A 27,771-nucleotide genomic window follows, 5' to 3' on the forward strand; every position below is an offset into this window, starting at 1 on the left:
TGACAAAATTACCAGGAGAGCTTTACCCTAAAAACAACATAAATTAAACAAAATACAGGTTTTCACAAAATGAGGAGAAAAAGGTTCAGGTTTGTCTATCAAACAGCACATGTGTTTTTGTAGGGTGGTGTATGTGTTGGGAAAGGTGTGCAAGGGGTACATGGGGTAGTTCGAAGTTCAGAGGTCATTCTTCTATAGTTAATAATCCCGAAACAAATCATTACATTACATTCCCCTCTGAGTTACACATACTCCATCGGCATCGTACATTCTCCCGTCTCCTTTACAGTTCAGTATCTACCACCATTTTGGAGCAAATCAAGTCCTCCATTTTGGATCAAATCCTCCATTCACCACCACATACAACATGTCCAGTTTCTTAGCTAACAAGGATAATCCCATTCAGACCAGGTAGTTGTGGGAGGACAGAACACTGCTGAGTACAGTAGGGCTGCTTGGAGACATCAGAGCGCTGCATGCAAAACCACGGCCAGAGATTTCTGGTTCATGGACCGGAGTACACTGACTGGTTGGTTGTTAGAGGCAAGGGGAGGCATCTCAAAAGATGAACTCATGACACAAAACACAAGAAAGACATTGAGGGGGGGGGGGGGGGGTGGTCTAACTCTACCAGTCTCCTTCTTGGACTGTGGATTGGTTAAATCCTCGTATTCAAAATTTCCCTTTTAGAATTAGCAACTGAGATAAACGCTCCTCCTCTTTAGTCCAGAGTGAAGAGAAGTGTGGGATGGTTGAGTGAGGACACTGCCTCAGGATGGATGAGGGACATGGGAGTTGGTTAATCAGGTGAGGAGATGCAGTAAGGAAGGTCTACTGCGCAATCATGAGGTTGCCTAAAATGAATAACATATCAGTGTGTGCTGTTATAGCACTGAGGTCGAAATTGGACGTGTGTGTGTGTGGTCAGCGGCGTAGTGTGGGAGGTATGTGTTTGGGACTCTGACTGCCCATTGTCTCCACCCTCTGCTCCTCCAGGTTGATATTACTGGTGGAGGCGTGGTGGGAGAGGGGCTCCAACACTGGCCTATATCCTCCCAGATACATCAGACCTGAGAGAGAGAGAGAGCGAGAGACAGAGACAGACAAAGAGCGAGAAAGAAAAAAGGAAAAAGAGAGAGAAAAATAAAGGATGTAAAATAAAAACAACATGCAAGGCCCTTGTGTTGAGGACTGCTTGCTGGTCTCTCTCCACCTAGTGGGCGATAATGGTAGTCTGAAGTCTGTGGCTGGCCAGTCTAACATGCTGACCAGACCGCTTGCCCGTGCGCGCCCGCCATCGAGTGCATGTTAATTTTGTCCACCCACACCAGACGTGATCAGGACACGCAGGTTGAAATATCAAAACGAACTCTGAACTATATTAATTTGGGGACATGTCAAAAAATCCTTAAACATTTATGTCAATTTAGCTAACTAGCTTGCTGTTGCAAGCTAATTTGTCCTGGGATATAAACATTGGGTTGTTATTTTACCTGAAAAGCACAAGGTCCTCTATTCCGTGATTTAATCCACAGATAAAAGGGTAAACCGAGTTTGTTTCGAGTAATCTCTACTCCTTAGGTTTCTTCTTTTTGTTTGGACTTTATATGGCGGTTGGCAACCAACTTTAAGGTGCATTACCACAACCAACTGGACTGGGGACCTCAGTTCATCTTTCAATCACCCACGTGGGTATATGCTCCTAAAAACCAATGATGAGATAGGGGAGGCTGGACTTGCAGCGCATCAAGTGTCACAAATAGAACCAAGTTCTATTTTAGCGCCTGGCTAAGCAGACGCTAGTTGACGCCCTTTTCGAGCAGTGTGGGTGCAATGATTGAATAACATGTAGAGTGGCAAGAAAAAGTATGTGAACCCTTTATAAATACCTGGATTTCTGCATAAATTGGTCATGAAGATCAGATCAAAATGTATCGAGGTCACAACAATAGACAAACACATCCTGCTTAAACTAATAACACAAAAACAATTATACGTTTTCATGTCTTTATTGAACACACTGTGTAAACATTCAAAGTGCAGGGTGGAAAAAGTATGTGAACCCTTTGATTCAATAACTGGTTGACCCTCCTTTGGCAGCAATAACCTTAACCAAACGTTTTCTGTAGTTGCGGATCAGACCTACACAACGGTCAGAAGGAATTTTGGACCATTCCTCTATACAAAACTGTTTCAGTTCAGCAATATTCTTGTGATGTCTTGTGTGAACTGCTCTCTTGAGATCATGCCACAGCATCTCAATCGGGTTGAGGTCAGGACACTGACTGGGCCACTACAGAAGGTAATATTTTCTTCTGTTGAAGCCATTCTGTTGTTGATCTACTTCTGTGTTTTTGGTCATTGTCCTGTTGCATCACACAACTTCTTTTGAGCTTCAATTGGCGGTCAGATAGCCTAACATTTTCCTGCAAAATGTCTTGATAAATTGGGAATACATTTTTCTGTCGATGATAGCAAGCTGTCCAGGCCCTAGAACGTGCGTTGAAGATGTCGTTCCCATAGCAACGATTAAAACATTCCCAAACCAGAAACCGTGGATTGATGGCAGCATTCGCGTGAAACTGAAAGCCCGAACCACTGCTTTTAATCAGGGCAAGGCGACCGGAAATATGACCGAATACAAACAGTGTAGCTATTCCCTCCGCAAGGCAATCAAACAAGCTAAGCGTCAGTATAGAGACAAAGTAGAATCTCAATTCAACGGCTCAGACACAAGAGGTATGTGGCAGGGTCTACAGTCAATCACGGATTACAAAATGAAAACCAGCCCCGTCACCGACCAGGATGTCTTGCTCCCAGGCAGACTAAATAACTTTTTTGCCCGCTTTGAGGACAATACAGTGCCACTGACACCGGCCTGCAACCAAAACATGCAGCCTCTCCTTCACTGCAGCCGAGGTGAGTAAAACATTTAAACGTGTCAACCCTCGCAAGGCTGCAGGCCCAGACGGCATCCCCAGCCGCGCCCTCAGAGCATGCGCAGACCAGCTGGCTGGTGTGTTTACGGACATATTCAATCAATCCCTATCCCAGTCTGCTGTTCCCACATGCTTCAAGAGGACCACCATTGTTCCTGTTCCCAAGAAAGCTAAGGTAACTGAGCTAAACGACTACCGCCCCGTAGCACTCACTTCCGTCATCATGAAGTGCTATGAGAGACTAGTCAAGGACCATATCACCTCCACCCTACCTGACACCCTAGACCCACTCCAATTTGCTTACCGCCCAAATAGGTCCACAGACGATGCAATCTCAACCACACTGCACACTGCCCTAACCCATCTGGACAAGAGGAATACCTATGTGAGAATGCTGTTCATCGACTACAGCTCGGCATTTAACACCATAGTACCCTCCAAGCTCGTCATCAAGCTCGAGACCCTAGGTCTCGACCCCGCCCTGTGCAACTGGGTACTGGACTTCCTGACGGGCCACCCCCAGGTGGTGAGTGTAGGCAACAACATCTCCACCCCGCTGATCCTCAACACTGGGGCCCCACAAGGGTGCGTTCTGAGCCCTCTCCTGTACTCCCTGTTCACCCACGACTGCGTGGCCACGCACGCCTCCAACTCAATCATCAAGTTTGCGGACGACACAACAGTGGTAGGCTTGATTACCAACAACGACGAGACGGCCTACAGGGAGGAGGTGAGGGCCCTCAGAGTGTGGTGTCAGGAAAATAACCTCACACTCAACATCAACAAAACTAAGGAGATGATTGTGGACTTCAGGAAACAGCAGAGGGAACACCCCCCTATCCACATCGATGGAACAGTAGTGGAGAGGGTAGCAAGTTTTAAGTTCCTCGGCATACACATCACAGACAAACTGAATTGGTCCACCCACACAGACAGCATCGTGAAGAAGGCGCAGCAGCGCCTCTTCAACCTCAGGAGGCTGAAGAAATTTGGCTTGTCACCAAAAGCACTCACAAACTTCTACAGATGCACAATCGAGAGCATTCTGGCGGGCTGTATCACCGCCTGGTACGGCAACTGCTCCGCCCACAACCGTAAGGCTCTCCAGAGGGTAGTGAGGTCTGCACAACGCATCACTGGGGGCAAACTACCTGCCCTCCAGGACACCTACACCACCCGATGTTACAGGAAGGCCATAAAGATCATCAAGGACAACAACCACCCGAGCCACTGCCTGTTCACCCCGCTATCATCCAGAAGGCGAGGTCAGTACAGGTGCATCAAAGCTGGGACCGAGAGACTGAAAAACAGCTTCTATCTCAAGGCCATCAGACTGTTAAACAGCCACCACTAACATTGAGTGGCTGCTGCCAACACACTGACTCAACTCCAGCCACTTTAATAATGGGAATTGATGGGAAATGATGTAAAATATATCACTAGCCACTTTAAACAATGCTACCTAATATAATGTTTACATACCCTACATTATTCATCTCATATGTATACGTATATACTGTACTCTATATCATCTACTGCATCTTTATGTAATACATGTATCACTAGCCACTTTAACTATGCCACTTTGTTTACATACTCATCTCATATGTATATACTGTACTCGATACCATCTACTGCATCTTGCCTATGCCGCTCTGTACCATCACTCATTCATATATCTTTATGTACATATTCTTTTTCCCCTTACACTTGTGTGTATTAGACAGTAGTTTTGGAATTGTTAGTTAGATTACTTGTTGGTTATTACTGCATTGTCGGAACTAGAAGCACAAGCATTTCGCTACACTCGCATTAACATCTGCTAACCATATGTATGTGACAAATACATTTTGATTTGATTTGATTTGATTGGACTCCAGGTTAGCTGACTCCTGACTCCAATTAGCTTTTGGAGATTAGCCTAGGCGTTCACATATTTTTTCCAACCTACACTGTTAATGTTTAAATTATGTACTCAATAATTTCTGTGTTATTAGTTTAAGCACACTATGTTTTGTCTATTGTTGTGACTTCGATGAAGATCAGATCAAAGGATTCACATACTTTTTCTTGCCACTGTATGTGCACAATTATTTTGCAACGCACGTGACGTGAGCAGTGTGGTCAGCATGTAACTGGTCATAGAGATGGGGGGTTAAAGTGAGGCCTGCTGGGCTGGATGCACATTCAATAAGGGACCAAGCCCAACTTCAGAAATGTGCACAAAACACTTTTACTAGACGTGTTTCTCAAGTTGGATTCGTCCCTGAAAAACAGGAGAGCTGCGGTAGCTAGATGCAGGGTTTTGTACCAGCCCAACACTGACTGCACCTGATTGAACTAATCAAGGTGTCCTTGAGGATTAGTCAAAATGGGTGATTGAGTGCTGGACTGAAACTAATATAAACTCTCCACACCATTTTACTCTCCAGGACCAAGGTGATAGGTCACTGCTCTACATCATGCAGCTACTAGTGGTTAATAACAGGTAGTGCATCTCCTTTGTTTTGTTGACGTTGAGTGAGAGGTTATTATCCTGACACCACACTCCGAGAGCCCTCACCTCCATGTAGGCTGTCTCGTCGATGTTGGTAATGAAGCCTACCACTGTAGTGTTGTCTGCAAACTTGATGATTAAGTTGGAGGCGTGCATGACCATGCAGTCATGGGTGAACAGGGAGTACAGGAAAGGGCTGAGAACGCATCCTTGTGAGGCCCCAGTGTTGAGGATCAGCGGGATGGAGGTGTTGTTTCCTACCTTCACCACCTGGGGGCGGCAAGGAGTCCAGGACCCAGTTGCACCCAGTTGAATTCCCAGTTTAATACTGAGCTGTAGTCAATGAACAGCATTCTTACATAGGTATTCCTCTTGTCCAGATGGGATAGGGCAGTGTGATGACGATTGCATCGTCTGTGGACCTATTTGGGCGGTTAGAAAATTGGAGTGGGTCTAGGGTGTCAGGTAGGGTGGAGGTGATATGATCCTTGAATAGTCTCTCAAAGCACTTCATGATGACAGAAGTGAGTGCTACCTGGCGATAGTCATTTAGTTCAGTTACCTTTGCTTTCTTGGGAACAGGAACAATGGTAGCCATCTTGAAAAATGTGGGGACAACAGACTGGGATAGGGATTGATTGAATATGTCCGTAAACACACCAGACAGCTGGTCTGCGCATGCTCTGTGGACGCGGCTATGGATGCCATCTGGGCTGGCAGCCTTGCGAGGGTTAACACGTTTAAATGTTTTACTCACATCAGAGGAGAGCCCACAGTCTTTGGTAGCAGGCCATGTCGGTGGCACTGTATTGTCCTCAAAACAGGCAAAGAAGTTTAATGTGTCTGGGAGCAAGACGTCGATGTCCGCTATGGGGCTGGTTTTCTTTTTGTAATCCGTGATTTGTAGACCCTGCCACATACGTCTCGTGTTTGAGCCATTGAATTGTGACTCTACTTTGTCTCTATACTGACGCTTTGCTTGTTTGATTGCCTCCTTGCCATGATTAAATGCTGTGCTTCGCGCTTTCAGTTTTTCTGAAAGTGCGAAGTTTAGTGAACAATCTCTAACCTATCAGCTAGCCACAGCTATAGCCATACCTATTCCTCAATGTGCACAGGGCATGAGTCCACATCTGTCCATCCGAAAGAGAGATACAGGAGGGGCATCGAAGAGGAGACAGAAAATATTAAATGATGGATAGAGAGAAACAAAGAGAGAGAATAGAACACATTTACGGCACAGAGAATTCATCTGACAACAACCACAGTAGGGGGAGCGAGGTGAGGGGGCAGTGGGGGAAATACGTTGGGAGTTACAGGAATGGAAGGAGCTAAGGCTTCGTCTGCAATTATTATAATATTTTTAAATTTAGGCAGAGTCCTTAAAGATTGACTTCCTTTTAAGACACATTTTTGAGAGTTAACGACGTGGTCTCTTCATTGAAAGAACAGACATTCGTTAAAATAGGGAATGCTCTCAAGTGGCCAGACCTCTAAATCTCTGCGTTCACTCTGCGGCCTGAGCTTTTTGATAAAAAGGCCGGAAAACAGGGACTAGTCGTTTGAGAGTTGGTGGCCACAGAAACAGCACCCATGTTAGAGTGCTACAGACTTAGAGAAACAAAGCTAAAGGGCAGTTTTTACACCTGTTTTTGGATACTAGTTGTTCTTGCCAAAACCAGCACCTGGATCTTGACAGACTGCACTGGGTTTTCTCTTGCTCTTTGCATAGAGAAAAAAGCCTTTCACTCCCCTTCCCTCACTGTAACTTGCTTCAGCACAGCAGAGAGAGGACATCAGGCAAGCGAGGGAGAAGCAAAGGAGAAGGAGAGATGGATGGATGAGTCGCAGACGATAAGCAAAGCGGCTCAGAGCTGGCAGACACTGAACATGAACTTGGAACTCTGGGATGGAGCATAGAGAACAACCACACACCCACACACACACACATGCTCTCACATACACGCTCTCACACACAAATGTGAAGACACACACACTTTGTCACACACACAGGAGCTTTTTGCTGGGAGGAGAGGAGGGAAGAGAATGCATAACTACCCACTACTGAGAAAAACAACAAGAACGAACAACAACCACGGCAGTGAAGGATGGGGGGATAATGAGAAGAAAGAAGCCTCCTGTTCTAACTGCTGAGAAAGATACACTGTCTTGTGTTTGATATGGATGGATCACAGCCTCATTTATTTTGGGTCAATATTTTCTTCCTTCAATGTCACTGAATCTATTTCCTGAGCCATTTGAGATTAAACAACTCTAGTAGACCGATATTTTATGGGGTATATAATCCGAATATCTCCCCTCTTCACTTTCTCCATTTATAGTAATTAAAATCTCAGCTAGAAACATAGGAACCTCAGTTTTGACGAAAAATGGTCTCCCTCTCGCTCCACCCTCTCCATTGTCTCTCTACCCTGACTTCTGTTCCACTGTTTCTCCTCTCCATGATCCCTCGCTCCCTTATTTCCTTTCACTGACATCCCCCCTCTCTACCCCGCCCCATGCCCAGTCTCAGCTTTGATTGGTCCATGTTCAGTAGGTTGCCACTCACCGGCGAATCGGCTGTCGGGAACCTGCTCATTGTCCAGCCACCCCAAACAGGGTGTGTCACAGAGGGCGTGATTGTTATTGGCCAACTCTGGACACCTGCTCCGCCCACCTGCAAGCGGGGGCAAAGGTCAAACAACAATAGCCAGGCACAGCAGGGGGGAGGGAGAGGGGGGTGTAAATGGGGGTCAGTAGCTTTTCGATGACTCTGCTTGTGTTGTTGTGTGTGTGCGTGCGTGCGTGTGCAAAAGAGGGCATGGGTGAGATCATGTGATGATGGTTAGCATGTGGCTCAGGCTCAGAGGATGCACACAGAGAAGCAGTGACACAAGCGTGCAAACATACGTCACATGAACATATAGAGAGACAGGATTCCTTTGGTTTCCTTATTAACTCATTTATTCATTGTTTGTTTATTGTTCACCACTCCACACATGCACACATCCACTACAACTGGACTGGAGAAAAATACATATTAAGAAGATGCATGGTGATTAAGATAATGTCACAAACAAACACACACAAAAGACACACAAACATGCAGACATAGTATTTAAACACACATTAATAAATAACGCACACACACACACTGACACACACTCAAACTCTGGACAAACAAACACACACACACAAACTTTGAGTTCACGCACACGCACATTCATACACACTCAAACTCTGAGGACACTGAGAGGCAGGGTTAGAGATTCAATCCCAATGTATCTGACTTTTGAATGGTGGAATAGAGAAGGGAAAGCAGAGGAGAAGGAGAGGTGGGGAAGCTATGACTCCAAACATATACACACAAAAAGAGAGAGGGAGAGACACACACACACAAATATACTGTAAACACAATTGCATATCAGATTGTGGAATCTAAGCAGTGCATGCAGAGCACAGCAGGCAAACATACACAAGCATTGGCAAACCAACGACACACACACACACACACACTAAACCAAATGCATATGTGCAAACCGATGATTAGTGATGGTGTTGTAACACTTTTTCGGATAGTCCATATGTAGATGCTCTAACCCTAACTCTAACCCTAGCTCTAACCCCAACCCTAACCCTAACCCTAGCTCTAACCCCAACCCTAACCCTAACCCTAGCTCTAACCCCAACCCTAACCCTAGCTCTAACCCCAACACTAACCCTAAACCTAGCTCTAAACCTAACCCTAACCCCAACCCTAACCCTAGCTCTAACCCTAACCCTAACCCTAGCTCTAACTCTAACCCTAACTCTAACCCTAGCTCTAACCCTAACCCTAGCTCTAACCCCAACCCTAGCTCTAACCCTAACCCCAACCCTAACCCTAGCTCTAACCCTAACCCTAGCTCTAACCCTAGCTCTAACTCTAACCCTAGCTCTAACCCTAACCCTAGCTCTAACCCTAACTGTAAGCTTAGCAAGCAATTGCTTATCAACAGGTAGTTTGTTGATAGTATGACCATTGTTCGAGCATCTACAGACGGAAATTCCGGACTAGCCAAATAAAGTGTGACCAGTATTTTAGCCCACATTATCATTACAATAGAGAGAATCTAGCATGGCACCCCTTAAAACACCCTGCCATCTCACTAATAATGAGCTTTATATGGTAGTTTACAGGATAGGGTGCTGTAACAGGGTAGTCAGTCACTAAAAGGCCATGTTAGAAAGGACAAAAGTGGAAATATTGTAAGAAATGATGAGCGAGTAAACCCCGGGGCATTTTTTACTTAAATATTTATAGTACTTTGAATTCAAAGTCAATGAAAGGTAATTACTACTTAAAATGTATATGTGGTACTGACTCAAAACTAAATGAGAAGTATAATAACAAATTAACTTTTTCCCAGCATGCTCTACTGCAGGTATATTTTTTGGAATTGTTTTTAATATCTGTGTTTTTGCATGTACATTTTGTGATGACAGCACATTGGAGTTTACAGTGCAGTGTACAGGTGATATTTGTTCCCCAATGTAAGGCTTAGGCAAGGAGTTAGTTAGGGTGAGGCTTTAAGTTAGGATTAGTGGGTAACATTGTATTAGTGCTTAGACTGCCACATACTTCTGTCCTTTCCAGCATGGCCAGATAGTGAGGAGGGTAAAGCAGAGAGAGGGGTCAGAGGTGAGAGGTCAATGAGAGGTCCTATTTACCCTGCTTGTGGAAAGGGGAGGGGCGGTGTTCCTCTGTGACATCATTTCCCTGTGAGAAGGAGAGAGACAGATTCATGTTGTATTGTATTGTATATTTGATATGTTTAAATATGCCATTCCTATAGTTTAGGTACAATACGATATATGTAACTCTGAATCCTGCTCTTCTGACACAGCGACTGAGAAGTTATGTTCTTTTGGCTCTATGGGTAGTTCCTTCACTATGAGGAAACACTAAAACAGTACAGAAATGCACTAAGAAAAAATAAGGAACAGCATGTCAGAAAGCTCAATGTGAAGGAAGAACCCATAGAATCAAATCCCTTCTGGGAAAATTGGAACACAAACAACAACACGAAGAGCTACCTATGGATAAAGATGTATGGATAAAATACTTCTCCAACCTTTTTGTCCATATAAAAAAGAACCAAGAACAGAAATGTATACATGATCATTTATGAATCAGTTATTAAAAAGTACTACCAGAACCCATTGGATTCTCCAATTACATTGGATAAGCTACAGGACTAAATACAAACCTTCCAACCCAAAAAGGCCTGTATATTGATGGTATACTGAACTAAATGATAAAATATACAGACCCCTGAATTCAAATTGGCTATTCTTAAACTCAATATTATCCTCAGCTCTGGCATCTTCACAATATTTGGAACCAATCCACAAAAGTGGAGACAAATTTGACCCCAATGATTACTGTGAAATCTGCGTCAACAGCTAAATCTTCTACAGTATCATCAATAGCAGTGAAAACAATATCCCGAGACAATGTCAAATTGGCTTCTTACCAAAATACCGTACGACAGACCACGTATACACCCTGAAAATCCTTACAAATAAACAAAACAAAAGCACATTTTTCTCATTTCGTTTTTAAGAAAAATTTGTTTTGACTCAATTTGGCATGAGTCTGATGTACAAATTGATGGAAACTGGTATTGGAGGAAAGAAATATGACATTATATAATCAATGTACACAAACAACAAGTGTGTGTTAAAATTGGCAATAAACACACAGATTTCTTTCCTCAGGGCCATGAGGTGAGCCAGGGATGCAGCTTGAGCCCACCCTCTTCAACATTTATATCAATGAATTGGCGTGGGCTCTAGAACAGTCTGCAGCACCCGGCATCACCCTACGGGACTCGGAAATAAAATGTCTACTGTTTGCTGATGATCTGGTGCTTCTGTCCCCAACCAAAGAAGGCCTACAGCAGCACCTACAGTCCTGTGAAAAAGTATATTTGAGATTCTTCAAAGTAGCCACCCTTTGCCTTGATGACAGCTCTGCACACTCTTCGCATTCTCTCAACCAGCTTCATGAGGTAGTCACCTGGAATGCATTTCAATTAACATGTGTGCCTTCTACAGGAGAATGTCAGGCCATGAAGCTGAAGCACAGCTGGGTCAAGCAGCAAGACAATGATCCGAAACACAATCAAATCTGCATTTATTTCATTTATCAATGAAAATTGATAAAAAAGCAACAAATTTGAAGTTTTGGAATGGCCTAGTCAAAGTCCAGACCTAATCCCAATTGAGATGTTGTGACAGGACTTGAAACGAACAGTTCATGCTTGAAAACCCACAAATGTCGCTGACTTAAAGCAGTTCTGCATGCATGAGTGGGCCAAAATTCCTCCACAGCGACGTGAGAGACGGATCAACAACTACAGGAACAATTTGGTTGCACTCATTGCAGCTAAAAATGGCACAACCAGTTATTGAGTGTAAGGGGACAATTACTTTCACACACAGGGGCATTGGGTGTTGCATAACTGTGTTTATGAATAAATCAAATAAGTATCAATTTTTTGTTTGTTAAATGTAAACTCTGAAGATCTGATAACATTCAGTATCAAAAATATGCAAAAGTAGAGAAAATCAGAAAGGAGTCAAATACTTTTTCACGGCACTGTAGATCTTCTGCACAGATTCTGTCAGACTTGGGCCCTGACAGTGAATCTCAGTAAGACAAAAATAATGGTGCCCCAAAAAAGGTCCAGGTGCCAGGACAACAAATACAAATTCTATCTAGACACGGTTGCCCTAGCGCACACAAAGAATTATACCTACCTCAGCCTAGACATCAATAACACAGGTAACTTCCACAAGGTTGTGAATGATCTAAGAGACAAGGCAAGATGGGCCCTCTATGACAATCTCGACATCCCAATTAGAATCTGGCCCAAAAATACTTCAATCAATTATAGAATCCATTGCCCTTTAAGGTTGTAAGGTCTGGGGTCCACTCGCCAACCAAGAATTCACAAAATGGGACAAACACCCAATTGACACTGCATGCAGACTTCTGAAAAAATATACTTTGTGTACAACGCAAACCCCCAAACAATGCATTCAGAGCAGAATTAGGACTATAGTTATCAAAATCTGGAAAAGAGCTGTTAAATTCCACAATCACCTAAAAGGAAGCGATACCCACACATTCCACATCAAAGCCCTCATCTACAGATGAGAAGTTCTCATCTACCTAGAGAATTCCCCTCAGCTGGCTGGTTTTGGGGCTCTATTCACACACACAAACAGAACCCACAGAGCCCCAGGCCAGCAACACAATTAGACCTCAACCAAATTATGAGAAAGCAAAAAGATTACTATTTGACACACTGGAAAGAATCAACCAAATAACAGAGCAAATTAGAATGCTATCTGGCCCTAAACAGAGAGTACACAGTACACACTGAGACTGAAAATGATTGACTATGTACAGACCCAGTGAGCAGAGCCTTGCTATTGAGAGTGGCCACCATAGTCAGACCTGGTTCTGAAGTGCCCAGTGTCCACAAAAGGAAACTGAGCTACACTTCCTAACCTCCTGCCAAATGTATGACCACATTACCACAGATCACACAGACCCACAAAGAATTTGAAAACAAATCCAACATTGATAAACTGCCATACCTATTAGGCGAAATACCACAATGTGCCATCACAGCAGCAAGATTTGTGGCCCGTTGCCATGACAAAAGGGCAACCAGTGGAGCACAAACATTCTAAATACCACCAATATTTATCTGTTTATTTATCTTCCCCCACTATTCGTACTACAACTATTTGCACATTGCTAAAACACTGTACATGGCTGATAAATATAACACTTGAAATGTCTTTATCTTTTTGAAACCTTTTTGAGTGCAATGTTTACTGTAAATTTCGAATATTTTTTTGTTTATGTTTAAATGTGTTTCTTCTCACTTTTGTGTATTGTTTATTTCACTTGCTTTGGCGATGTAAACATACAGTGCGTTCAAACAGACCCCTTGACTTTTTCCACATTTTGTAATGTTACAGGCTTATTCTAAAATGTATTAATCTTTTTTTCCCCTCATCAATCTACACATATCCCATAATGACAAAGAAAACAGGTTTATAGATATGTTTGAGAATTTATTGGAAAAAAATGGAATATCACACTTACATAAGTATTCACTCTTTACTCAGTACATTGTTGAAGCACCTTTGGCAGTGATTATAGCCTTGAGTATTCTTGGGTATGACGCTACAAGCTTGGCACACCTGTATTTGGAGAGTTTCTCCCATTCTTCTCCGCAGATCCTCTCAAGCTCTGTCAGGTTGGATAGGGAGTGTTGCTGCACAGCTATTTTCAGGTCTCTCCAGAGATGTTTGATTGGGTTCAAGTCCGGGCTCTGGCTGGGCCACACAAGGACATTCAGAGACTTGTCCCGAAGCTACTCCTGCTTTGTCTTGGCTGTGTGCTTAGGGTCGTTTTTCTGTTTGAAGGTGAATCTTTGCCACAGTCTGAGGTCCTGAGAGCTCTGGAGCAGGTTTTCATCAAGGATCTCTCTGTACTTTGCACCGTTCATCTTTGCCTCGATCACGCTTAGTCTCCCAGTCCCTGACACTGAAAAACATCCCCACAGCATGATGCTGCCACCACCATGCTTCACTGTAGGGATGGTGCCAGGTTTCCTCCAGACGTGACACTTGGCATTCAGGCCAAAGAGTTCAATCTTAGTTTCATCAGACCAGAGAATCTTCTTTTTCATGGTCCGAGAGTTTTTAGGTGCCTTTTTGAAAACTCCAAGCGGGCTGTAATGTGCCTTTTAATGAGGAGTGGCTTCCGTCTGGCCACTCTACCATAAAGGCCTGATTGGTGGAGTGCTGCAGAGATGGTTGTCTTTCTGGAACGTTCTCCCATCTCCACAGAGGAAATCTAGAGCTCTGTCAGAGTGACCATTGGGTTTTTTGGTCCCCTCCCTGACCAAGGCCGTGCAGCCAGCTCTAGGAAGAGTCTCGTGCTTCTAAACTTCTTCAATTTAAGAATGATGGAGGCTACTGTGTTCTTGGGGACCTTCAATGCTGCAGAAATGTTTTGGTACCTTTCCGTAGATCTGTGCCTCGACACAATCCTGTCTCGGAGCTCTACGGACAATTCCTTCAACCTTATGGTTTAGTTTTTGCTCTGACATACACTCAACTCCGGGACCTTATATAGACAGGAGTGTGCCTTTCCAAATAATGTCCAATCAATTTAATTTAACACAGGTGGACTCCAATCAAGTTGTAGAAACATCTCAAGGATGAGCAATGGAAACAGGAAGCATCTGAACTCAATTTCAAGTCTCATAGCAAAGGGTTGGAATACTTATGTAAATAAGGTTTTTCTGTTTTTTATTTTTAATACATTTGCAAACATTTCTAAAAACCTGTTTTCACTTCGTCATTATAGGGTATTGTGTGTCGATTGCTGAGGAAAAACATTTATTTAATCATTTTTAGAATAAGGCTGTGACGTAACAAAATGTGGTAAAAGTCAAGGGGTCTGAATATTTCAGAAGGCACTGTTTCCAATGCCAATACATCCCCATTGAATTGAATTGAGAGAGTGAGAGACAGAGAGAAAGAGAGAGGGGGGTATTCTCTATATCACAACAAGCCATTTTTCTAGGAGTACCCCACTCTCTCCTCTCTCATCCCCCTGTTCCCCCTCATGTTTCTCACCTCCCCGTCCTGCTGTGAGGGTCCCCGGCTCTCCATGGGTGCGTCCTGGATCTTCTCCCCCTCTGTGTCTCCCCCCTCCACCTCTCCCTCCGGTCCGGCCAGGTAGGAACCAGACATGGAGGACAGGGTGTCAGTGCTGATCTGAGAGTGCTGGCTGTGGGAGAAAGCCATGGACATGACTGACTGAGCCAGGCTACTGCTCACTGGGTCTGTGTGGGAGAGAGAGAGGAGGAGACAATTAACAGTGTTTTATAATTTGACACATTGGACACATTTTCCATTGCCCACCCCCTGACAGCCCCAGCAGGACTACCTTCGGAGGAGGTGATGGTGGAGGAGAAAGGTGTCCCAGTACAGGAGGACTGGTCTATGGCTCCAGACGAGGATAGAGTCAGGTTCTCACTCTCTGAAGTTACACCACTCTGGAACAGAGAGAGTAAGGTCAAACATACACCGGACACAGACAAACACGCATACACAAACTGTGTCAGAATGTCAGTGTACCTCAAGTTGTTGTTTCCGGCGGCAGGCCTGAACCTCTGATTCACTGTGTTGTGACTTCTTTCCCTCCTCCCCTGGCAGCACGGAATAATTCTGGGAGATAGACCTGACACATCCCACAATGCAACAGTCAGAATCATAAACACCACAGCAAACACTCGAACAACTCATCTGTGGACACATGCTCGTTGAACATCTCATTCCAAAATCATGGGCATTAATATGGAGTTGGTCCCCCCTTTGCTGCTACAACAGCCTCCACTCTTCTGGGAGGTTTTACACTAGATGTTGGAACATTGCTGCGGGGACACAAGAGCATCAGTGAGGTTGGGCACAGATGTTGGGCGATTACGCCTGGCTTGCAGTCGGCGTTCCAATTCATACCAAAGTTGGTCGATGGGGATGAGATCAGGGCTCTGTGCAGGCCTGTCAAGTTCTTCCACACCGATCTCGACAAACCATTTCTGTATGGACCTCGCTTTGTGCATGGGAGCATGGTCATGCTGAAACAGGAAAGGGCCTTCCCCAAACTGTTGCCACAAAGTTGGAAGCACAGAACCGTCTACAATGTAATTGTATGTTGTAGCGTTAAGATTTCCCTTCACTGGAGCTAAGGGGGCTAGTTCGAACCATGAAAAACAGCCCTAGACCATTATTCCTCCTCCACCAAACTTTATAGTTGGCACTTTGCATTCGGGCAGGTAGCGTTCTCCTGGCATCAGCCAAACACAGATTTGTCCGTTGGACTGCCAGATGGTGAAGCGTGATTCATCACTCGCGAGAAGGCGTCCAATGGCGGCAAGCTTTACAACCACTCCAGCCGACGCTTGTCATTGCACCTGGTGATCTTAGGCTTGTGTGCAGCTGTTCAGCCTTGGAAACCCATTTCATGAAGCTCCCAACGAACAGTTCTTGGGCTGACGTTGCTTACAGAGGCAGTTTGGAACTCGGTAGTGAGTGTTGCAACTGAGGACAGAGACATTTTTTTCAGCACTCTGCGGTCACGTTCTGTGAGCTTGTGTGGCCTACCACTTCGTGTGGCCTACCACTTCACCTCTGAGACATTGTTGCTCATAGACATTTCCACTTCACAATAACAGCACTTATAGTTCACCAGGGCAGCTCTAGCTGGGCAGAAAATTGACGAACTGACTTGTTGGAAAGGTGGCATCCTATGACGGTGCCACGATGAAAGTCACTGAGCTCTTCAGTAAGGCCATTCTACTGCCAATGTTTGACTATGGAGATTGCATGGCTGTGTGCTCGACTTTATACACCTGTCATTAATGGGGGTGGCTAAAATAGCCAAATCCACTCATTTGAAGGGGTGTCCACATACTTTTGAATATATAGTGTATTTTCTATTAGATAAAACTTTAAAAGTCATAGGAAATTAATTCCTATTCAAATGTACAGTATGTTTGCATCCCAAATGGCACCTTTCTCCCATGTAGTGCACAACTTTTGAACAGACTTCAGGTCAAAACTAATGAACTTTATAGGGAATATGGTGCCATTTGGGACACAACCTATGTCTCCAGGTGTTTGCTACACTTACTTGGAGCCGCTCTTCTTCAGTTTGAGTCCCTGGCTTGAGGTGGAGTGGTCCAGGGGGGACATGGAGTGTGCCGGGGCGGGGTGGGTCTCACTGCTGTAGGGGGGTAGGGTCCCCGAGACGTGGCCCCCAGAGAGGTCCTGCAGAGGGGGGGCAGAGGGAGACACACTCAGGGGCCCGTTCAGAGCCTCCAGGAGGGACACAACCTCATAACCTGGGGGAATGTGATCCGACATCTGGGCAAGGGTGGGGGGAAAGGAGAGAGAGGAAGGATGGGACAGGGGTAGAGAGAACGAAAAAAAGAGATGAGCTGTTATGTTGTTATACGTCAGCGGTCACCAACTGGTCGATCACGACAAGTCGATTACCAAACGATTACATTTTTTCGTGTTGCTCTGTTGGCGGGAAGGTGCACTTCATTCAGAAGCCCTGCACACCGGGTAGGCAAAGTGTTCCCATTTTTAACCATTTCATCTGTCTGAAAAGACAAACTCCACCTACCCTGTGGACCGGGAGATCTGTAGCTAAATCGAGTGCGCCTACTGCCCTGGCCAATTGGATAGCTAAAATCACCATGCCTACAGCTGTATATACAGTTGAAGTCGGAAGTTTACATGCACATAGGTTGGAGAGCTAACCATGTCTTGCTCCCAGACAAACTAAACAACTTCTTTGCTCACTTTGAGGACAATGCTCGCTTTGAGGACATTAGAGTGCCACCGACACGGCCCGCTACCAAAACCTGCGGGCTCTCCTTCTCCGCAGCCAACGTGAGTAAAACATTTAAACGTGTGAACCCTTGCAAGGCTGCCGGCCCAGACGACATCCCTAGCCGCATCCTCAGAGCATGTGCAGACCAGCTGGCTGGTGTGTTTACGGACATATTCAATCAATCCATATCCCAGTCTGCTGTTCCCACATGCTTTAAGAGGGCTGCCATTGTTCCTGTTCCCAAGAAAACCAAGGTAACTGAGCTAAACGACTATCGCCCCGTAGCACTCACTTCTGTCATCATGAAGTGCTTTGAGAGACTAGTCAAGGATCATATCACCTCCACCTCCACCATACCTGACACCCTAGACCCACTACAATTTGCTTACCGCCACAATAGGTCCACAGATGACGCAATCGCAATCACACAGCAAACTGCCCTAACCCATCTGGACAAGAGGAATACCTATGTAAGAATGCTGTTCATCGACTACAGCTCAGCATTTAACACCATAGTACCCTCCAAACTCATTAACCTCAAGACCCTGGGTCTCGACCTCGCCCTATGCAACTGGGTCCTGGACTTTCTGATGGGACGCCCCCAGGTGGTGAGGGTAGGAAACAACATCTCCACCCCGCTGATCCTCAACACTGGGGTCCCACAAGAGTGCGTTCTCAGCTCTCTCCTGTACTCCCTGTTCACCCATGACTGCGTGGCCATGCACGCCTCCAACTCAATCGTCAAGTTTGCAGACAACACTACAGTGGTAGGCTTGATCACCAACAACGACGAGACGGACTACAGGGAGGAGGTGAGGGCCCTTGGAGTGTGGTGTCAGGAAAATAACCTCACACTCAACGTCAACAAAACAAAGCAGATGATCGTGAACTTAAGGAAACAGCAGAGCGAGCACCCCACTAACCACATCAACGGGACAGTAGTGGAGAAGGTGGAAAGTTTTAAGTTCCTCGGCGTACACATCACGGACAAACTGAAATGGCCCACAGACACAGACAGCGTGGTGAAGAAGGCGCAACAACGCCTCTTCAACCTCAGGAGGCTGAAGAAACTTGGCTTGTCACCAAAAACACTCACCAACTTTTACAGATGCACAATCGAGAGCATCCTGTCGGGCTGTATCACCGCCTGGTACGGCAACTGCTCCGCTCACAACCATAAGGCTCTCCAGAGGGTGCACAATGCATCACCGGGGGCAAACTACCTGCCCTCCAGGACAACTACAGCACCCGATGTCAAAGGAAGGCCAAAAAGATCATCAAGGACAACAACCACCTGAGCCACCGCCTGTTCACCCTGCTAGCATCCAGAAGGCGAGGTCAGTAGAGGTGCATTAAAGCAGGGACCGAGACTGTAAAACAACTTCTATCTCAAGGCCATCAGACTGTTAAACAGCCACCACTAACATTGAGTGGCTGCTGCCAACATACTAAATCAAATCTCTAGCCACTTTAATAATTAAAAATGGGATGTAATAAATGTATCACTAGTCACTTTAAACAATGCCACTTTATATAATGGTTAGATACTCTACATTAGTCATCCCATGTGTAGATACCGTATACTATACCATCTACTGCATCTTGCCATTGCCGTTCGGCCATCGCTCATCCATATATTTATATGTACATATTCTTATTAATTCCTTTACACTTGTGTGTAAAAGGTAGTTATTGTGAAATTGTTAGATTACTTGTTAGATATTACTGCATGGTCGGAAGCACAAGCATTTCGCTACACTCGCATTAACATCTGCTAACCATGTGTATGTGACCAATAAAATGTGATTTCATTTGAGTCATTAAACCTCGTTTTTCAACCACTCAACAAATTTCTCGTTAACAAACTACAGTTTTTGTAAGTCGGTTAGGACATCTACTTTGTGCATGACACAAATCATTTTTCCAACAATTGTTTACAGACAGATTATTTCACTTATACTTCACTGTATCACAATTCCAGTGGGTCAGATGTTTACATACACTAAGTTGACTGTGCCTTTAAACAGCTTGGAAAATTAAAGAAAATTATGTCATGGCTGTAGAAGCTTCTGATAGGCTAATCGACATAATTTGAGTCAATTGGAGATGTACCTGTGGACGTATTTCAAGGCCTACCTTCAAACTCAGTGCCTCTTTGCTTGACATCATGGGAAAATCTAAAAAAATCTGCCAAAACCCCAGAAAACAAATTGTAGACCTCCGCAAGTCTGGTTCATCCTTCGGTGCAATTTCTAAATGCCTGAAGGTACCACGCTCATCTGTACAAACAATTGTACGCAAGTATAAACACCATGGGACCAGACAGTCATACCGCTCAGGAAGGAGGCGCGTTCTGTTTCCTAGAGATAAACCCACTTTGGTGTGAAAAGTGCAAATCACTCCAAGAACAACAGCAAAGGACCTTATCAAGATGCTGGAGGAAACAGGTACAAAAGTATCTATATCCACAGTAAAACGAGTCTATATTGACATAACCTGAAAGGCCGCTCAGCAAGGAAGAAGCCACTGCTCCAAAACCCCCATAAAAAAAGCCAGACTATGGTTCGCAACTGCAATTGGGAACTTTTTGGAGAAATGTACTCTAGTCTGATGAAACAAAAACTGAAACTGTTTGGCCATAATGACCATTGTTACTTTTGGAGGAAAAAGGGGGAGGCTTGCAAGCCAAAGACCACCACCCCAACCGTGAAGCACAGGGGTGGCAGTATCATGTTGTGGGGGTGCATTGCTGCAGGAGGGGCTGGTCCACTTCACAAAACAGATGGCATTATGAGGTAGAAAAATTACGTGGATATATTGAAGCAACAGCTCAAGACATCAGTCAGGAATTTAAAGCTTGGTCGCAAATGGGTCTTCCAAATGGACAATGACCCCAAGCATACTTCCAAAGTTGTGGCAAAAGGGCTTAAGGACAACAAAGTCAAGGTATTGGAGTGGCCATCACAAAGCCCTGACCTCAATCCAATAGAAAATGTGTGGGTAGAACTGAAAAAGTGTGTGCGAGCAAGGAGGCCTACAAACCTGACTCAGTTACACCAGCTCTGTCAGGATGAATGGGCCAAAATTCACCGAACTTATTGTGGGAAGCTTGTGAAAGGCTACCTGAAACGTTTGACCCATGTTAAACAATTTTAAAGCAATGCTACCAAATACTAATTGAGTGTATGTAAACTTCTGACCCACTGGGAATGTGATGAAAGAAATAAAAGCTGAAATAAATAATTCTCTCAACTATTATTCTGACATTTCACATTCTTAAAATAAAGTGATGATCCTAACTGACCTAAGACAGGGAATTTTTACTAGGATTAAACGTCAGGAACTGAGTTTAAATGTATTTGGCTAAGGTGTATGTAAACTTCCGACTTCAACTGTATACAATAGCAGTCAAAAGTTTGGACATACCTACTCATTCAAGGGTTTTTCTTTATTTTTACTATTTTCTACATTGTAGAATAATAGCAAATACATCAAAACTATGAAATAACACATATGGAATCATGTACTATCCAAAAAAGTGTTAACAAATCCAAATATATTTTAGATTTTGTAGCCACCCTTTGCCTTGATGCCACTTTGCACACTCTTGGCATTCTCTCAGCCAGCTTCATGAGGTAGTCACCTGGAATGCATTTCAATTAACAGGTGTGCCTTGTTAAAAGTTCATTTGTGGAATTTCTTTCCTTCTTAATGCATTTGAGCCAATCAGTTGTGTTGTGACAAGATAGGGGTGGTATACAGAAGATAGCACTATTTAGTAAAAGACTAAGTCCATATTATGTAAAGAACAGCTCAAATAAGCAAAGAGAAACGACAATACATTGTTACTTTAAGACATGAAGGTCAGTCAATGCTGAAAATGTCAAGACCATTGAAAGTGCAGTCGCAAAAACCATCAAGCGCTATGATGAAACTGACTCTTATGAAGACCACCACAGGAAAGGAAGACCCAGAGTTACCTCTGCTGCAGAGGAAACATTTATTAGAGTTAACTGCACCTCAGATTGCAGCCCAAATAAATGATTCAGAGTTCAAGTAACAGACACATCTCAACATCAACTGTTCAGAGGAGCCTGCGTGAATCAGGCCTTAATGGTCAACTTGCAGCGAAGAAACCACTACCAGAACATACCAATAAGACGAAGAGACTTGCTTGGGCCTAGAAACACGAGCAATGGACATTAGACTGGTGGAAATGTGACCTTTGATATGATGAGTACAAGTTTGAGATTTTTGATTCTGACACTGTCAGTGATTTATTTAGAATACAAGGCACACTTAACCAGCATGGCTGGTTTGCGCTTAGTGGGACTATCATTTGTTTCTCAACAGGACAATAACCCAACACACCCCAATGCTGTGTAAGGGCTATTTGACCAAGAAGGAGAGTGATGGAGTGCTGCATCAGATGACCTGGCCTCCACAGTCACCCGACCTCAACCTGTCACGCCTGCTCCTGCTCCCCCTCCCCCTCTCTGGCGCTCGAGGGCGCCAGGCTGCCCATCACTACGCACACCTGTCACCATCATTATGCGCATCAGCACTTCATTGGACTCACCTGGACTCCTTCACTTTGTTGATTGCTTCCTCTATATCTGTCTGCTTCTCAGTTTGCTCCCCATGTCAGCATTAATGTTGTTTTGTGTTCCCTGTCCAGACGCTGTCTGTGTTTTGTTTCATGTCCGTTATTTATTAAATGTTCACTCCCTTTACTTACTTTTGTCTCCCAGCATCTGTCCTTACAAAATGCTGACACCAATGTTGGAAGCATCAGGGAGTTTGTTTTGTTTTTTGTTTTGGTTGGTGCTGTCGGGTCCAGGTGCCGCTGCCGAAGGAACCGGGGGTGCAGCCGACTCGTCAGGCTCCTACCCCTCAGCCGCCTCGTCATGCTCCCACGCCTCAGCGGGCTCGGCAGGCTCCCATCCCGCATCATGCCTCAGCCGGCTCGTTGGGCTCCCACGCCTCAGCCGGCTCGTCAAGGTTTCACGCCGCAGTTGGCTCGTCGGGCTCCCACGCCTCTGCCGGCTAGTCAGGCTTCCACGCCTCCACTGATTCGCCCAGCCCCCACGCCTCGACCGGGCCGTCAGGCTCGCCCAGGTGGGACGCCTGGTGGCGCCCCTAGAAAGGGGAGTACGGTCACGCCTGCTCCTGCTCCCCTCTCTGGCGCTCAAGGGCACCAGGCTGCACACCTGTCACCATCATTATGCGCCTCATTGCTTCATTGGACTCACCTGGTGCCACGGATCTCTCCATAACCTTTATTACGCACACCTGTCCCCTATTCCCACTGATTAGTACTTGTATAAGTGTGCCCTTTGGTTTCCATTGGGCTGTCGTTTATTGTTACTATGTCCGTTGGTGCGTGTGAGGACCTGTGCTGTGTGTTTTGGCTTCTTTTTTTTTTTTTTTTTTTTTTCACCTTTATTTAACCAGGTAGGCTAGTTGAGAACTAGTTCTCATTTGCAACTGCGACATGGCCAAGATAAAGCATAGCAGTGTGAGCATACAACAAAGAGTTACACATGGAGTAAACAATTAACAAGTCAATAACACAGTAGAAAACAAAGGGGGGGTCTATATACAATGTGTGCAAAAGGCATGAGGAGGTAGGCAAATAATTACAATTTTGCAGATTAACACTGGAGTGATAAATGATCAGATGGTCATGTACAGGTAGAGATATAGGTGTGCAGAAGAGCAGAAAGGTAAATAAATAAAAACAGTATGGGGATGAGGTAGGTGAAAAGGGTGGGCTATTTACCAATAGACTATGTACAGCTGCAGCGATCGGTTTTGCTTTTTTGGGGGATTGTGCAGATGATTACAGGTCTCGTCCCGTGTGTTAATCATTGTGCGCATGTGTTATTTGAGGTACTCCTCACTCTTTTGTTTTGGGTTTCTACCCTGTGTTTTGTTACGTGTTTGTATGGTATTTGTCCCCGTGCCTTTACACAGCACACCATTCTTTGGGCTTAATTTAAATAAAATATGATGTATTCCTGTGCCTGTCTCCTGAATCTCTTCATACCAACGTGACACCTGGACTTCTTCACTTTGTTGATTGCCCCCTCTATATCTGTCTGCTCCTCAGTTTGTTCCCCATGTCAGCATTAATGTCGTTTTGTTGTCCCTGTCCGTTATGTCGTTATTTATTAAATATTCACTCCCTCTACTTCCTTCTCGTCTCACAGCGTCTGTCCTTACACAACCCAATTGAGATGGTTTGGGATGAGTTGGACTGCAGAGTGAAGAAAAAGCAGCCAGCAAGTGCTCAGCATATATGGGAACTCCTTCAAAACTGTTGGAAAAGCATTCCAGGTGAAGCTGGTTGAGAGAATGCCAAGAGTGTGCAAAGCTGTCATCAAGGCAAAGGGTGGCTACTTTCAAGAATCTCAAGTATATTTTTATTTGTTTAACAATTTTTTGGTTATTACATGATTCCATATGTGTTATTTCATAGTTGTGATGTCTTCACTATTATTCTACAATGTAGAAAATAGTAAAAATAAAGAAAAACACTTGAATGAGTAGTTGTGTCCAAACGTTTGGATGTTACTGTATGTATATACACTGCTCAAAAAAATAAAGGGAACACTAAAATAACACATCCTAGATCTGAATGAATGAAATATTCTTATTAAATACTTTTTTCTTTACATAGTTGAATGTGCTGACAACAAAATCACACAAAATTATCAATGGAAATCAAATTTATCAACCCATGGAGGTCTGGATTTGGAGTCACACTCAAAATTAAAGTGGAAAACCACACTACAGGCTGATTCAACTTTGATGTAATGTCCTTAAAACAAGTCAAAATGAGGCTCAGTAGTGTGTGTGGCCTCCACGTGCCTGTATGACCTCCCTACAATGCCTGGGCATACTCCTGATGAGGTGGCGGATGGTCTCCTCAGGGATCTCCTCCCAGACCTGGACGAAAGCATCCGCCAACTCCTGGACAGTCTGTGGTGCAACGTGGCGTTGGTGGATGGAGTGAGACATGATGTCCCAGATGTGCTCAATTGGATTCAGGTCTGGGGAACGGGCGGGCCAGTCCATAGCATCAATGCCTTCCTCTTGCAGGAACTGCTGACACACTCCAGCCACATGAGGTCAAGCATTGTCTTGCATTAGGAGGAACCCAGGGCCAACCGCACCAGCATATGGTCTCACAAGGGGTCTGAGGATCTCAACTCGGTACCTAATGGCAGTCAGGCTACCTCTGGCGAGCACATGGAGGGCTGTGTGGCCCCCCAAAGAAATGCCACCCCACACCATGACTGACCCACCGCCAAACCGGTCATGCTGGAGGATGTTGCAGGCAGCAGAACGTTCTCCACGGCGTCTCCAGACTCTGTCACGTCTGTCACATGTGCTCAGTGTGAACCTGCTTTCATCTGTGAAGAGCACAGGGCACCAGTTGTGAATTTGCCAATCTTGGTGTTCTCTGGCAAATGCCAAACGTCCTGCACGGTGTTGGGCTGTAAGCCCAACCCCCACCTGTGGACGTCGGGCCCTCATACCACCCTCATGGAGTCTGTTTCTGACCATTTGAGCAGACACATGCACATTTGTGGCCTGCTGGAGGTCATTTTGCAGGGCTCTGGCAGTGCTCCTCCTGCTCCTCCTTGCACAAAGGCGGAGGTAGCGGTCCTGCTGCTGGGTTGTTTCCCTCCTACGGCCTCCTCCAAGTCTCCTGATGTACTGGCCTGTCTCCTGGTAGCGCCTCCATGCTCTGGACACTACGCTGACAGACACAGCAAGCCTTCTTGCCACAGCTCGCATTGATGTTCCATCCTGGATGAGCTGCACTACTTGAGTCACTTGTGTGGGTTGTAGACTCCGTCTCATGCTACCACTAGAGTGAAAGCACCGCCAGCATTCAAAAGTGACCAAAACATCAGCCAGGAAGCATAGGAACTAAGAAGTGGTCTGTGGTCACCACCTGCAGAACCACTCCTTTATTGGGGGTGTCTTGCTAATTGCCTATAATTTCCACCTGTTGTCTATTCCATTTGCACAACAGCATGTGAAATTTATTGTCAATCAGTGTTGCTTCCTAAGTGGACAGTTTGATTTCACAGAAGTGTGATTGACTTTTAGTTACATTGGGTTGTTTAAGTGTTCCCTTTATTTTTTTGAGCAGTGTATATAATTTTTTTAAAGTGAGTGTGTGTGTACATATTACCGAGTGTTCCTCTGAGTCAGAGGTCTGGCAGGTGATGACGGGGTTAAATCTGTCAGGAGAGAGAGGACTCAGCTTCTTCTTCATGGCTCGGATCTGCAGCAGCGCCCGGAACGCTGAAGATGCATTATAACATGCTTAAGTATTGATGTGAAGGTCTTATGCAGATTTATAGACTCACACAGTCTGCAGATAGGGCTGCAGTTAGCCTGATAACTGAGCATGTATTACTGTAGGTATTGCTATGAAGGTCCTAAGCATCTAAAAACTATTGCTATGAAGGTATTAGGAATGCCAACATATGGCTTACAAAGGTCTTATGTAGCATCATAGACATAAACTCACGCAGTCTGCAGATGGGGCAGCAGTTGGCCTGGTAGCGGAGTGTGTCTGCGCAGGCATTGCAGAGACACAGGTGTCTGCAGGGCAGGATGAGTGTGTCACGGACATCCGACAGACACACCACACACTCCGCACTGTTATCACTGATCTCATCATCCACAACCTGGGGCCAACATAGTCAATCATTCAATCAATACATAAATCAATCAATACATAATTTACATTCACAAAGCAGTATGGTAGCTTGAGCAAGCAATATTGTAAAAATAATTCAATTCCTTTGCATATTCATAGGAAACAACTTTGCCAGCATTATAATGTCATAAAATAGCCAGATGGAAATGTCATTAGCTAGCAAAGTTTGTCAAAAATAGCTAGCAATGCTAACGTTAGCTAGCTATAATCCGGTGGCCTCAGCTCAATCTTAGCAAACTAGCTAATGTTATACTGCATATAAAGTCAATCTGGAGACATCAAAATGATGACAAAGAGGTTTCCTACTAGTTATTTGCCTCCCTTTGAATGTCATTGTATTTCAAAGCCACTGTAATGCACTTTTGATGAAATCTTCTTCAGCGCTAATTGACAATGTATTGAGTAGAATGCTCAGTCCAAAACGAATGTTCAAAACAATATTGTGACGAAACATGCAATTTATGAATACTCTAACCAATTCTACAGAGAGTGATTTGGAAAGTTTTTAACAAAAAGCATTGTGATCACTACACTGTAACGTAAAACTGTAAATTATACGGTAATTTTGGGTATAATCAACAGTAAAATACTCTGAAACGTTTTAGTACAGCATACTGTAAATTATGGTGCTTTGTGGGAAAATTTTGTGGAATTGCTGTATTTCGATTGGTACTCTAATTCTACCCCACAGAAGACAGTACTGTACCATATCTTTGGAATGACAAAAATCGTTTGACCACTAGTGGATACATGATATAGTTTCTGGCTCATTAACATATTTTGAGGGGCACCTTGTAAAGAGGCTATATTTATTGCACCCGTGAGAGAGAATGCAGTTTGAATTGAACTCCTATGTGGTTATAATGCCCCATCTAATGGTGTAGGGGGAAGAGTTACAGGGTTTGTTGAGTGGTGGTGTCCTGTCCTCCCAAGCTGTTGGTCAGGTGTAGGACCAGATATAATTAAATTAGGGTGGTGGGTTTTTAATGATGGCAGGGTAAGTTTTTTCCTTATTCTGTGTCATAAAGTTTAATTAATTTATACACCTGTCCTGTTGGTGGTGGTAATGAGAAGAAGAAGAAGGGCATGGGTTCCCAAACTTTTTCACTTAGGC

The 27,771-nt window shown here is 44.6% G+C and overlaps 1 protein-coding gene across 2 annotated transcripts in view; it reads right to left on the reverse strand.

Annotated features, from left to right (window-relative positions):
- Positions 1-27,771, reverse strand: part of rnf157 (ring finger protein 157) — a 38,179-nt gene continuing 10,408 nt past the window's right edge. Inside the window, exons 9-18 of one of the 2 annotated variants that reach the window (XM_031835429.1) lie at positions 26,466-26,625; positions 26,124-26,236; positions 17,207-17,439; positions 15,652-15,754; positions 15,461-15,569; positions 15,148-15,356; positions 10,147-10,195; positions 8,006-8,113; positions 6,535-6,569; positions 959-1,070 (exon numbers count right to left, since the gene is read on the reverse strand). In XM_031835429.1, the coding sequence (XP_031691289.1) occupies positions 6,535-6,569; positions 8,006-8,113; positions 10,147-10,195; positions 15,148-15,356; positions 15,461-15,569; positions 15,652-15,754; positions 17,207-17,439; positions 26,124-26,236; positions 26,466-26,625 (1,119 nt within the window). In that variant the 3' untranslated portion in view covers positions 959-1,070. Of the gene's footprint in view, positions 1,071-6,534; positions 6,570-8,005; positions 8,114-10,146; positions 10,196-15,147; positions 15,357-15,460; positions 15,570-15,651; positions 15,755-17,206; positions 17,440-26,123; positions 26,237-26,465; positions 26,626-27,771 lie in introns of both variants that reach the window. The other variant, XM_020493969.2, reaches the window with a different exon arrangement.

Source organism: Oncorhynchus kisutch, linkage group LG11 (genome assembly GCF_002021735.2).
Source record: "Oncorhynchus kisutch isolate 150728-3 linkage group LG11, Okis_V2, whole genome shotgun sequence".
Lineage (NCBI taxonomy): Eukaryota > Metazoa > Chordata > Actinopteri > Salmoniformes > Salmonidae > Oncorhynchus > Oncorhynchus kisutch.